We start from the raw sequence: 14255 nt of genomic DNA, 5'->3' as shown, positions 1-14255 counted from the left end.
CGGAACCAAGTCCTAATAGCTGTTCCATGATACCGCTATACTATATACACTTAAGTGCATTATAATCCTCGCGGTTAAATGCTAACTTTGGCATAGCATTATCAAAACATGTCGAGTAAGGGGTCATACGAATTGGAATACTAACCCCTCACCAATTCTGGCGACGGGGTTAGCATTCCACCCTTCTAGAGGGACACGACATGTATGTAACTGTGAGCCCCGGTTAAAGTCAGACAGCCTCAGCTCCACAAAATGGATGCTGCCACCGAGACACAAGTCTGCCCTCCTGCTGCTGGGAGTCCTTCCAGCAACGGAGGCCTGGACAAAGGGTTTCCTGTCAGGGAAGGTGCTAGCACCATCCCAGACAGGATTTTGTGTATCCCAGGTAGGCAGGGCTGAAAGGAAGGTGACTGCAAGTGGCACCCCGGTGCTCACTGTGCATATGCCGGCTCAAACCAGTTCCTGGGGCACCCCAGCCCCTGAGCTGGGGAGAGACTGGAATAGGGAGAGGGGTGTAACCACCCCCCTCCTGGTCCCACCCATAGGTCAGGACCTAGTCGCGTGCCAGCCCCTTTTCTTAGGATAAAGGTAGGAGCAGGCCCCCTTCCCAGATTAGATCATTCTGAATCTTGAACTACTTTCCACGAAAGGAACTCTTGACTTTTCTGATGACTCTCCCTTGTGGCTAAGGAGTAGCCACCCTGCACCCGCAGGCACCATCGAAGCTCTTGCGGTTTGCTGCACGTCCATCCTCCGGATCAAGACTGCCCAGCTCGACGAGACCCGGATTCCCTGCCATCTCTGACCTCTACCTACATCATCCAGCCCAGCTGAGATTCGTGGGTGTGACGAGACCCGTGGGACCGGCCATCTTCAAGACCTGCACGACGCTTCACCAGCACGACCCCCGAGAGACCCTCGAGTAAGTGCACTGGGGTTTGAGAAGCCCTAACCCTAAGCAGCTCCAGCACCGAAGTCCAGCCTCCACGAGATCTGCGTGGGGCCCCTCTGCTTCTTTGCTGCTTGCCACGTTGTCCGGTCACTTGCCCGTTGGCTAGTGACCCTCTTGACGACGTACCACGACGTTTTCACCGCTGGTCTAGGTCCCCTAGACTGGCCCTTGCTTCTTGTCCAACAAGAAGTGCCCTGGACCCTCCTGGTCCACTCCAGACGCCATCTTGACTCCACCGCGTGGGCTTGCCTTTGCCAAGGTTTGTTGCTCAAATCCTGAGTCCAGCATCGCCGACAGCCGACAGCCTCATGGGACAGCTCGCACCTCCAGCCTGGACGCCGACAACGCCTCCTAGCCCGTGTGACTGCAGTGTCCAGCGTCGCCCACTCACCTGGTCGAGGTGACTTCATCCGGTGCCATTTTGGTGCCCACATAATCACTGGCTAGTGATTAAGAACTGAGTCCCCTCTGCTTTCAGGTCGTCTCCTTCACTGATCCAGCCTTGGATCACACCGAACTTCTTCACTGGTCGCCTGCCAGCAACTTCTTCTTTCAGGCTCCATAGACTTCAACGAGGATTCCCGACGTCTTTTGAACCCTATGCAGCCGCAGCCCCTGGGCTAGGTAACTTGAGTATTTCGGTACTCCAGCACAGGTTCACTATCCAAGTGTCCAGATCCTGTCGTTTTTAGTCTACCTAGTCGGATTCGTCCGGAAACAGTAACTTTAGAAACGCTAGCATCCATAGACTTCTTCCCGCATCTCGCGTGAGAGTGCACACTCTGCACCCGATCTCCCTAGGCCTCCTGCTCCTAACCTTAGGGTTTAGTAGTGTAGTCCTAGCGATCCTGAAGCCTCTGGATCTTGTTACTTACCTGATAGTATTTCGCATTCCACTTTTTGTGTATATGGTTTTTCGTGCCCCTCGGGCATTTGTGTAAATTGTGCAACTTGTAGTATTTTCGTAAGAGTTTTGTATTGTGCTTAGCTCCCTGACTCATAAAGAGTTCAGGGTAGTCTTGTTATAAATAAATATCCTTTATTTTCATAACAACTTGTGTGGTGTCCTTTCACTTGGTGTTCAAGGGGTATATGTGATGGTAAAACAGCTGGCTTAACACGCCCTCTAGAGTTTAGCCTAAAGACTGCTCGTATCCATGCTACTAGGATAGCTGGTCTAATAAGGTTGACTTACAACCAATCATCAATAAGGGTTGTTTGATATGATATATAGTGCTCACTTTTCTAGTGTTTTGTATCGGGCCAACTTCTCACAAAGGGCATCACGCACATGTTCCCTCCTGTTCCCTTTGTGATGCCCCAGTGGGACTTGAACCTTGTTCTTACCTTCCTGATGTGCGCTCCCTTTGAGCCACTTCACAACTGTCCTCTCCGTCTTCTTACTTTGACGACTGCTTTCCTGGTTGCCATCACCTCTGCCAGGAGAGTGAGTGAGCTCCAGGCCCTTTCTTGTACTCCACGCCCTTTCTTGTACTCCACCTTTCCTTTCTGTCTATCCGGACAAGGTTGTGTTACGTACGAAGCCATCTTTCCTGCCCAAGGTTGTCTTAGCCTTCCACATTGGGCAGTCCATCACTCTGGCAATGGCTGGAATGCCAGGGCGTGACCCTGGTGGCTCAACACCTGGCAGGTTCTCTGAACGCCAGGGCGGACGAGCTCAGCCGTCGGTGCATGGTGGATCACGAATGGCGTCTGAACTCGGACGTGGCGCAAGGCCTCTTTCAGCAATGGGGAGAGCCTTGGTTAGATCTATTCGCCACCGAAGAGAATGCGCAATGTCATCAGTTCTGCGTGTTGGAATTTCCAAGGCGGCACTCGCTCGGAGATGCTTTTCGTCGCGAGTGGAGTTGCGGTCTATTGTACGCCTTTCCGCCTATACCACTTCTGCCCAGAGTGCTGAAGAAGATCAAGCGCGACCGGGCCCAAGTCATCCTTGTGGCTCCGGACTGGGCGCGAAGGTACTGGTATCCAGAGCTTCTCAGTATGTCAGTCGATCCCCCCCCCCGGTTCGTCTGCCCCTTCAGGAGGACCTTCTGTCGCAGCAACAGGGGACGGTCCTCCACCCGAACCTGTCCAGTCTCCACCTCCATGCTTGGAGATTGAGCGGCGACAGTTGAGGCCATTTGACTTGCCTCCTGAAGTCTGTAACGTCATTCTGGCAGCCAGGCGTCCCTCCACAAAGTCGGTATACGCCTGCAGGTGGAACAGATTTGTGGCATGGTGCACAGCAAAGGCTGTGGATCCCCTTGCTGCCCCTCTCTCGGAGGTTCTTCTCTTCCTTCTTTCTCTTGCCCAGCAGGGCTCTGCTCTGGGCACTATCAAGGGCTACCTTTCTGCCCTTTCAGCCTTTTTGAGGCTGCCTGATCAGCCTTCTTTGTTCAAGTCCCCTATTGTTAATAGATTTCAAAAGGGCATCACACACACTTTCCCTCCTGTTCCGTTTGTGATGCCTCAGTGGGACTTGAACCTGGTTCTTACGTTTCTGATGTGCGCTCCCTTTGAGCCACTTCACAACTGTCCTCTCCGCCTTCTTACTCTGAAGACTGCTTTCCTGGTTGCCATCACCTCTGCCAAGAGAGTGAGTGAGCTCCAGGCCCTTTCTTGTACTCCACCTTTCCTTTCTGTCCATCCGGACAAAATGGTGTTGCGTACTAAGCCATCTTTCCTGCCCAAGGTTGTCACGGCCTTCCACATCGGGCAGTCTATCACCTTGCCAACCTTCTTTCCGCCTCCGCATCCCTCTAAAGAGGAAGAGCGGCTCCACCGTCTGGACCCAAAACGTGCGCTCTTTGGATCGCACACGCCAGTTCCGGGTGGATGACCAACTCTTTGTTGGCTACGTGGGTGCTAAGAAGGGGAAGGCGGTACACAAGCGGACCATCTCCCGGTGGTTCATCTTGTGTATCCAGGCATGTTACTCCATGGCTACGAAGGGGCCCCCTGTTGGATTGAGGGCTCACTCCACTCGGGCCACGGCAACTACAACTGCCCTGGGCCGCGGTGTGCCCTTACAGGACATTTGCCAGGCAGCTATGTGGGCCTCGCTGCACACGTTCGCACAACACTACTGCCTGGACAGCCAAGTCCGGAGGGATGGCTTCTTTGGCCGTTCCGTCCTCCAGGACTTTCTGGTGTGATTATTGGTTCGCAGACCCACCACCGGGGTTGGAATTGCTGGGGTATCTATTCTAAGGTAAGGAATCGATCACTAACGTGTCTCTTTCAGATGCACAAGTTACTACTTGTGTAACGATATATCTGTAAGAGACATTAGTTAGTGATAGATTCCTTACCGACCCACCCATCCTCCCCGTTCTGCGAACCGATATCTAGGGTTAAAGTCATCCCCTTTCAGGGCCCTAGTTTCTTGGCACCAGTGTTGGTTCTATCATGGCTCTGCGTATCTTGCGCGGAAAAGCTGTGTATCAGAACTGACGTCAGCGCGCATGGGCGGCGTCTAAGTACTTTGACGTCATTCCGGCGGTAACGACGCCGACGACGGACGCGGAGCCGCAGACGACGCCTACCGACACGCAGGGGTATTGCTACGCAAAAAATTTCCGAATCCAGTCTGCCGCCTGGGGATATTCTAAGGTAAGGAATCTATCACTAACTAATGTCTCTTACAGATATATCGTTACACAAGTAGTAACTTGTGCATCTCCACAAACTCCCCCCGCGGGCAGAAACATTGTGAAATTGCCTGCAAATATGCCTTTTATTGTTTAGCTTGAGACATGAATTCTTAATTGTAGCTTAATTTCCTATTAGGTCCTGGCTTTCTGCCACTGACCTTCATTTTGGGTTAGTAATTGGAGAGGTGGAGCTTGTACCTTCCATCCATTAATCTTTACTTCATTGTGCAGCTATGCAGCACCAGCTCTAAGAAAGGTGGTCATTCTGCACTCCCAGTCCTCCAACGCCCCCACACCGAATTGCTTGCTCTCCAAATATCTGTGACTGGGGAAAAACCTAGGACTAATAGAGCAGTCCTGGCTATTATCTCCTTGGACAGTGAATAACTTGATTGACCATATAGGTGAATAGCTGCACAATCTTGAATACAAATACGGGCTGCATCGCTGGGTCGTGCCTGAGGGATGTGCCAAGGATAAACCTAGCCATAAGGTGCAAGAATCTGAGTCCCATGGAACTATACAGAATCTTCTGGGCAGAAGCAACAATTATGTTGGCAAAATGTTCAGAAAATGCCAGAGATACAAATGAACTGTCTGGTTCGCCTACTCAGCCTGCTGTCTGTCCCAATATATGTCCCCTCCCTAACACTATTTTGCAAGTACCTGGGCGTTTCTGCTACTGGTGGACAGGGAGGGCTGCGCTTGTAGGTTCACACAGCAAAAAAAATGGTTTGATTTTTCTAGAGTCTGTAGCTCCCATGTCTAAAGGCAGAGAAACTATTGGGTTTCTTTGCATCGATGACGAATCCCCAGGGTACGTTCCTAGGCTAAGGCTGCTCATGCTCTACCGTGAACTATTACCCGACTACTTGCTGTTCACAGTATCTGGATTGGAATTCTAGATGAGTCCCCACTGAAACCCTGATGCCCTAGGACTATTTTTGGAATCACTTGGTTGAAATTATTTGTATATGAACCCGAAGACCTGGTCATGCAGTGATCCTATGTCTGGTGTAGTTGCCTCCTTGGCAGCAATAAGTTGTTGACTTGCTTCTTGTGTCCCTGATCATCCCTCATTAATCTTAATATTTCAGAATCATTTCCCAATGGACAAGTCTTTAAACCTGCCCAGCATAGACTCATAGCCATTAATTTGATTGTTATGGAAAAACATGGTTTACTTGTACAGAGAGCAGTCTTTTTTACAATCCACCTTTTAATTTTCAGATGAGAAATGTTAGGTCGTGAGAGCAAGCAAAGATTAGTTTTGCAGCGTGAATCTTTCTGGATTAACTATGCTGTGCATTATCGCGCCATCTAATGGTTGGGTCCGAATCGTAGTAACTTTTTTTTGTGGCCAGGTGGGCGTCGACATCCCACCATTTGGTGTCCTTCGTGATGTCGATGTGCTTCCGGCGGAAGCTCCCACCTTTGGTGGGCATCTTCAAATTCCTTTTTCCTCCGTTGGGTCTGGATCGTCACGGAAGAGTTTCAGAAACTTATGAAGAAGGAATCCACTAAAGTCTGTGAAAATTGGAGAATTCAGCACCCACTGGAGGCCGGACAACCTGAACGACTAAGAAGAGAGGAAAAAACAAAGAACTTCACCGTCCAACGAAGAATGCGCACACAGGGGGCTCCCTAAGCGCGGACATGGACAAAACTCCATTCAAATTCTGCAACAATTGCCATCGCAAGAACGAGCAGAAGGATCAGCACCCAGTTTGCAACCTCTGGTTACCGCTCGACCATCTAAGTGAAGGCTGCGTTCACACCGAAGACCCTCTGAGTTCGGGAGAGGCAGCGAAGGGCGAACTACAACATGCAAGGGCAAGGACCACCCACATCGCTTCGAGACTTGGGCCACTCCAGTGGGGAAGAGGACAACATCACGGAGGGACCAGAAGACTGCACGGTTGTCGAGACGGATAGGTTGGCGAAGGAGGTAAGAGTTGTTGACCCAAAGACCCCCAACCGACGCTCGAAAGAGTGGTGCAAAGTCCTCGAAAGGGGCGCTGCCGCCGAAACTAGACGCCTGCAACTGCACCCAAGGACAAACAATCCAGTGGATCCTTCGAAAAAGACTCCCAGCCGGCAAAATCTCTGGAGAAACCTATGCCGTTGAAGCACAGTCTTGAACATGACCGCTCGACGCAGAGGGAAAAGAGTTAAAGGCGATTTCGAGGCCGACGACCGTGGAGCGCTCTAAGCCGAACAGACGGCCGAGATGGAGAAAAAGAGAAGGCTCGAGGCCGAAATGGCAAACATCTTCCAGCGAAAGAAGGATTTCAACGACCAGATGAGCCAGTACACCATCCTTTCGAGGCCCGCAGCCGAAGCAGAGCTCGAAGAGGGGGTCGAGGACCCATATCCGCCGAAAACGCTGGAACCTGCCGAAGAACAGGAGCAAGAGAGCCTAGATCACTTATAGGCAGAAGGTGAAGAGGATCAACAGACCTACCAGGACTCTACATCCTCGGAGGCGCAAGACCTGGAGTGGCAGGATCTCGATGCTGAAAACCCAGAAGAGGGTGTAGAGTCATATCCGACGAGGCCTTCTCCGCCGGACGACATAGGCATATACAATATAGTCATAAAGAACGCTGCATCCACTTATGGAGTGAAACTAGAGGAGGAAAAGCCCAAAGCTTGTTTTCTCCTGGAAACTCTGCTTCCTACACAGACCAGGAGACCATTTCTACCCATGCTCCCAAGAGTGCTGGACCAGGGCTGGGAGGCCTTCAGGGAGCCAGCGATATGCAAGTCGGTGACTCCAGGGACAGAGAAGAAATATAAACATCCTCACAAGACCCAGCATATATTCAGGGATCAGTACCTGCTAACTCGATAATAGCATCGACCGCTAGGATGAGGGCCAACGTGCCCACTATCTCCGGACCACCTCCAGACAAGGCGAGCAGGAGGATGGATCTCACAGGAAGGAAGATGGAGAAGAGTGCAGCGATTCAATGACGCATCGACAAGTCAAATGCCTTGATTAACAGACATGCCTACCAGCATTGGGAGGAAATCTGCCAACTGTTCAAACATCTCCCGGGGCAGTACCAACAGAAGGCACACCACCTTGTGGAAGAGGGCAAGAACATGGCCAACACATGCCTAAAATCGGCCCTGGACGCAGCGGAGCCATCCAGTAGACCGATGATCGGGGTTACGGAGAGAAGGCATGCCTGGCTGAGGATCTCAGGGTTCAAGCCAGAAGTCCAAAATAACATCCTGAACACACCCTTCAACACATAACTGTTCGGCACTCCGGTTGATGAAAAATGTATGTAGCTAAAAAAGGACAATGAAACAGCAAGGTCCATGGGAGCGCTGAGGTTCAGGGGGATGAGAAGGGGCACCCTCTCAAGGAGACCAGCAGGCAGAGGAAACAGCCAGCCGGGAACATCACCTCAAACTTTCCAACAGGCTTACCAAGGAGGCAACCAGACACAGCAACTGGGACAGCAACAGCAAAACTGGCAGTACCAGCCCCGGGCCCAATCCTTTCGAGGGTGAGCAAACGGACGAGGTCAGACAAGAAGGGGAGGGCAGTAACCCACCTCAAAGTAACACTGCTGTAAGGACGCCAACCCACACTACACCTCGAGGGGGACGACAATACAAGGAAAAAGACAATCTATTAGTACCACAAAACAAACAGTTCCACGGGCACAGAACACCTGTAGGAGGCAGAATCAGACACTTCTTCCAAGAGTGGAAGGAGGTCACAACCGACAAATGGGTACTAAACATCATACAACACGGCTACTGCATAAAACTAGAAAAGCCACCTCCAAACTGGAAGCCAAAGTACAAGGGGCACACTACAGCAGAACTATCACTCTTGCTGCCAGAGGCACAGGAGCTCCTAAAGGATGCTGCAATAAAGACTGTGCTGTACAACGAAAGAAACAAGAGGTCTACTCCAATTACTTCCTCGTACCAAAAGTAGACGAACCGTTAAAACCTATCCTGGACCTACGATTCTTAGACAAATTCGTAAAGACTCAAAGGTTAAAGATGAAATCTCTGCAAGTAATACCCCAGATACAAGAAGGGGATTACATAGTAACTATAGAAATAAAGGACGCTTACTTAAACATCCCCATGAACAAAAGACACAAACACTAAGATTTGTGATCAAGGAACACACTACCAGTCCACAGTCCTAGCATTCGGCCTAAAGTCCGCACCAAGGGTGTTTACAAAATGCATAGCTGCGATAGCAGCACACCTACGGAGGCAGGGGATACACGTTTACCTCGACGACTGGCTGGTAAAGACAAACTCATACAGCCAATGCAAACAACACATTCAGCAGGTTACTCAAACACTGATGCAGCTAGGGCTCTTAGTACATTGGGGAAAATCCTCGACAGAACCAGAACAGATGAAGATGTTCCTAGGGGCAGAAATCAACACCTTACAGGGAAAGGTGTTTCCCAGCACGAGGAGAACACAGGCACTACTGAAGGAGACACTTTGCTACCAAAGGGGAAAGTTCTGACAGTGAGGACGGTGAGCAAGCTCCTGGGAATGATGGCGACATGCATACACCTAGTTCCAAATATTTGACTCCACATGAGACCATTCCAAGAATGGCTCCAAAAGCAATGGTCACAGGCAACAGGGAGTTGGGAAGATCTAGTGGTTGTCACACACGCAGTGCAGCAGGAAATATCGTGGTGGAACAAAGAAAACCATAGCACAGGGGAAGCCATTCACACCACCAACTCGGACGGTGACCATCACAACAGATGCCTCCCACCTGGGGTGGGGAGCGCACATGAACCAACTCAAGGTGAGGTGGTTATGGACACAGAAAGATGCCGTGAAACACATCAACTACCTAGAGCTAAAGACAGTGTTCCTAACCTTAAAAGCATTTCAGAAGGAGCTGTACGGGAACAGGGTGTTGATCCAAACAGACAACACCATGTCCATTTTCTACATCAACAAGCAAGGGGGAATACTCAGCGCTATCAAAGCTAGCACAGGAGATGTGGACATGGCTCATTCCACTGAGAATAGACCTGCTAGCAATACACCTACCAGGGAAGGACAATGTGGAAACAGACTGACTCGACAGACGTCCGCATCCCACGAATGGGAGATCCACCAGCAGGAAGTAGATAACATATTTCAAAGGTGGGGAACACCCCAAATAGACCTATTTACAACAGACCAGAATGCAAAATGGCAACACCTCGCATCCAGACAACCACACCACCGGTCTCAAGGGAATGCACTATGGATAAGTTGGTCTGACATTTGCATACGCTTTTCCCCCGATATCACTGATACACAGGGTACTCAACAAATGCTGGATCAGCAACATGACGCTAATTCTGATAGCAACTCGTTGGGCCAGACAGTACTGGTTCTCACAGATAGTAGAAATGGCACAGGAACCATCGCACAGGTTCCCAAAAAGAAGAGACCTGTTAACAATGCAGAATGGAAAGGTACTGCACCTCGAGCCAGAGAGCCTCCGCCTAGCAGCATAGCTACTGAAGACCTAGAATTTGCACACCTCAAATTACCAGCAAGTACCATGGCAGTGCTCAGGGAGGCAAGAAGACCTTCCACAAGAAAGTGCTACATAGCAAAGTGGAAAAGGTTTCTCCCAATGGTGCATCAAGGAGAAACTACATCGGAAGATCACAAGGGAATCCACAGTACTAAAATACTTAACGTACCTGCTACATAGCAAACTAAGCTACACATCCCTAAGGGTGCACTTAGCGGTAATAGTAGCTTACACGAGGGGAGAAACAGGGAAGAGTGTCTTCACCTCTCAAGTTGTGAAGAGATTTCTGGAAGGAGCTAAAAGAATCGCACCCCCCAAAAAGGATGCCAGCACCAACATGGAACCTCAACGTGGTGCTAACTCAATTGATAAAGGCGCCCTTCGAACCTATTCACAAAGCAACACTGCACATACTCACACTTAAGACAGCCTTCTAATTGCTATCACGTTGCTACGAAGAGTAAGTTAATTGCAAGCGCTAACACTCCAAGAGCCGTACCTACAAATACACAGCGACCGGATTGTAATGAGAACGGACCCACACTTTATGCCAAAGGTGGTGTCTCGATTCCACATTAACCAAACAATCCAGATACCTAGTTTTTTCCAAAAACCTACTACAAGAACAAAGGGCGCTGCACACACTGGATGCCAGAAGGGTTGTCATGCACTATATAGAAAGGACAAAAGAGTGCAGGAAAACAAAACCGTTCTTTGTATCCTTTGCCAGCAGTTTTTTGGGACGGCCAGTCACCAAAAACACCATTGCACGGTGGATTGTACAAGCAATTCAACTCTGCCACAAGCGGGCAGGACAAGAGTTACAAGGAGCAGTTCAAGCTCACTCTACTAGGAAGAAAGGAGCAACAATTGCATTTCTAGCAAACACACCTATTCAAGAGATTTGCCAAGCTGCAACATGGTCTTCAGTGCACACATTCACTAAGCACTACTGTGTGGATATTCAAATGAATAAGGAAGCGCAAGTGGGACAGAAGGTCTTACAACACATTTTCAGTAACCAGTGCTCATCTTCCACCCAACCACCACAATAAGAACAAACCGCTACTAAGTCTATGCACAGCATAGTGAATCCAGAAAGATTCACGCTGCAAAACGTATAGTTTCTTACCTGTCTGTGTAGTTTTGCAGCTTGAAGACTTTCTGGGTTCACTAGCGATCCCACCCTCCTCCGCCAGAAAGATGAGACGGGAAGAAAGGAGGATTACATTGCAATCATAACTAAATGGAACAACAATGGAAGATAACACAAGACAAGAAAAAAAAAATCCGAAGATGGCGACCGAAGGTGGGAGCTTCCGCCGGAAGCTCGTCGACGTCACGAAGGACACCAAATGGTGGGATGTCAACGCCCACCTGGGCCACGAAAAAGTAAAAAAAAAGAGAGAAAAAATACTATGATTCCGGACCCAACCACTAGATGGCGGGATAATGCACAGCATAGTGAATCGAGAAAGTCTTTAAGCAGCACCGACAGGTAAGAAACTATACGTTACATAAGCAACTCCAGTCTGTTATAAACATTAGTGCAGCAATGACAGTACTCTTAAACCACACCAAATCATGCAACCCAAAATGTCTTTAACCAATCCACAATCCCTTGTTGTAGATGACTTTTGAGAATATAGTTCTATATTAATTTTGAAATATGTAAAGTCATAGCATTGTAAACCATATTTTTCTATTTATTTGCTATTGTATTCTAACTATTTATATCTACTGACTTTTTGTGTTTTATTTAATAAAATGTAATTTCCAGCTGAATGTTTAATTCCTTTAACACAAAATCTGGACAAAGGTCTAAACTCCTAATTTATTATGCAGACTGGACAGGAGCACGAGTTGATCGAAAGCATGCCTCTCTTGGAATGGTTTGCTAACAATTACAAGAAATTCGGAGCAACCTTGGAAATTGTTACAGACAAGTCGCAAGAAGGATCCCAGTTTGTGAAGGGATTTGGAGGAATTGGAGGTAAATGAAGTTAGGAGGGGTGTATAGGAGTGCTACAACTTGGAGCATATTAAATATTTTGTTGTATTAATGTGAGGAACAAGTCTGCAAAATTAAGAATTGTCTATTGCTAACCATTTATTTTGCAAAGTGGTCCTACCTTGCATTTTTCTACCATTTATACAGAATGTAAGTTATGGGTCTGTCAAATCACGTAAGCGTTTTACTTAGTTCAGTATATATGGCCGTCTTCTGAACCACAAGTATCGGCTATGATAATGGCCTTCAGCTTGACTGATTAAAAGACTATTACCAGGTTCAAGCATACCATAATATTTAATAAGTCACTGAATTGTGGCAGAGAGGATATTTGGGATGTGTACGTCTTGTGTTTAGCTTTTGCTAGATAACTAGAATACATAGTTGGTTAATGTGGACAGCAAGTATATACAGTTTATCCTATTAAAGGATTCAGATGTCTGCATATAAGATAAGTGGGCGTATTGTAGGTTGGCAATCAGTGCTTTATTCCATTTGTCCTTGTGTTGTGCTTAAAAAAGCATCTTGATAAATGGAGAGTACATTCAGTTCATTATTAGGTAAGCCAGCTGTGTCCTGCAATAGTCTCAAATTACAGACTACTTTTTCCACCATCTGTTTCATAGCAATTTTCCCATTAGGGACGGATAGTAGTGTGATGTTGGCACCAAGGGTCTTGTCCCCCAAAAATATTTAGGGTAGCAGTATATCGAGAGCCTGAAATAAAACATGTTTTCCCATTCATTGAAGATTGATATTGCTGAAAGACCTTGCTATCACCAACCAGATAAACAAAGTTTTGCAGCGTGAATCTTTCTGGATTTACTATGCTGTGCATTCTTCCGCGGTCTTGTGGTTGGGTCCAGATTCGTAGTCTTTTCTTTGTTTTTTTTTTTTTTTCGTAGCCCAGGTGGGCGTCGGCGTCACACCTCCTTGGTTGCATTTCCGGTGACGTCGGCATGCTTCCTGCGGAAGCTCCCACTCTTGGGCGCCATCTTCAGATTCTTTTTTTCCGCGGTCGGGTCTGGATCGTTCCCGTTTGGGCTCCAGACATTTTTGGAGAAAGAAGAAGGAAAATACAGAAATTGGAAAGAAAAATAATCTGAAGACTCCAGGAGACTTCATCGACCAAGAACCAGCAAAGGAGAAGGAGAATTCATCGAGATCGAGCGACCAGGGAGGCCCTGAGCGCTCGATGATGGACAACACACCGTTCAAGTTCTGCCGTAACTGCCACCACAAGTACGCGCAGAAGGACCAGCACCCGGTATGCAACCTTTGTCTACCGGTATATCACGAAAGCGAAGACTGCAACGCCTGCTCTGCCTTCACCCCGAAGACCCTTCAGGTGAGAGAGAGGCAGAGGGTAGCGCACGCCAGCCTGCAGGGGAAGGCCCCGACTCCGTCCCTCTACGATCTGGGGATGTCTTCCGAGGAAGAGGACAACGCTGCCGCCGAAGACGACAGCTACACGGTCGTAGAGACCGATTACACGAAGACTTCTGATAAGGTAGGAGACTCTCCGGCCCCAAGAACCCGAGGGACTCTGAGTCTTGAAAAAACGAGGTCAAGGCCCCGAAAGTGCCGACGCCAAAACACCTGGCGTCCGCGAGTACTCACAGGCCCAGCGGATCCTCTGAGAAGGAGTCCCCGGCTCCGAGAGCTGTTGAACAGCAGAAATCGTCCCCGAAAAGGATCGATCGACGCCGAGGGAGAAGGACCCTAAACTACCGACGCCGACCAGAGACCCAAAATCCGGTTCGACGTCAAACTTCGGCACCGAAAAGCGCGGCGCCGAGCCAACAGCTGAATAGAGCAGCCGAACCATCCGCCACGGAACACGCGGCCGAGATGGAGAAAAAGAGAAGGCGCCTCGAGGCCGAAATGGAAAACATCTTGCAGCGGAAGAAAGAATTCGACGCAAAGATGAAAACCTTCACAATCCCACACAAGACCAAGCCACCAGTGGTGGAGGTGGTCGAGGAGGAAGACTAGGTCGCCGAGGAACAAGACCCAGACGTCGAGGTGGTCGACGACCAGGAAGAGGAAGAGAATCCCTACGATAGTTACAACTATGGGGAGGAAGAGGACAGCAGG

The 14255-nt window shown here is 49.0% G+C and overlaps 1 protein-coding gene across 1 annotated transcript in view; it reads left to right on the top strand.

Moving 5' to 3' along the window:
* The window catches only part of ETF1 (eukaryotic translation termination factor 1), a 340588-nt gene that overhangs the window by 251419 nt on the left and 74914 nt on the right, over window positions 1-14255 (top strand). The window contains exon 10 of the mRNA XM_078653353.1: window positions 11993-12140. Coding sequence (XP_078509479.1) covers window positions 11993-12140 — 148 coding nt within the window. The remainder of the gene's footprint in view (window positions 1-11992; window positions 12141-14255) is intronic.

This window comes from Lissotriton helveticus, chromosome 7 (genome assembly GCF_964261635.1).
Source record: "Lissotriton helveticus chromosome 7, aLisHel1.1, whole genome shotgun sequence".
Lineage (NCBI taxonomy): Eukaryota > Metazoa > Chordata > Amphibia > Caudata > Salamandridae > Lissotriton > Lissotriton helveticus.
This window is presented reverse-complemented; position numbering and strand designations above follow the sequence as displayed.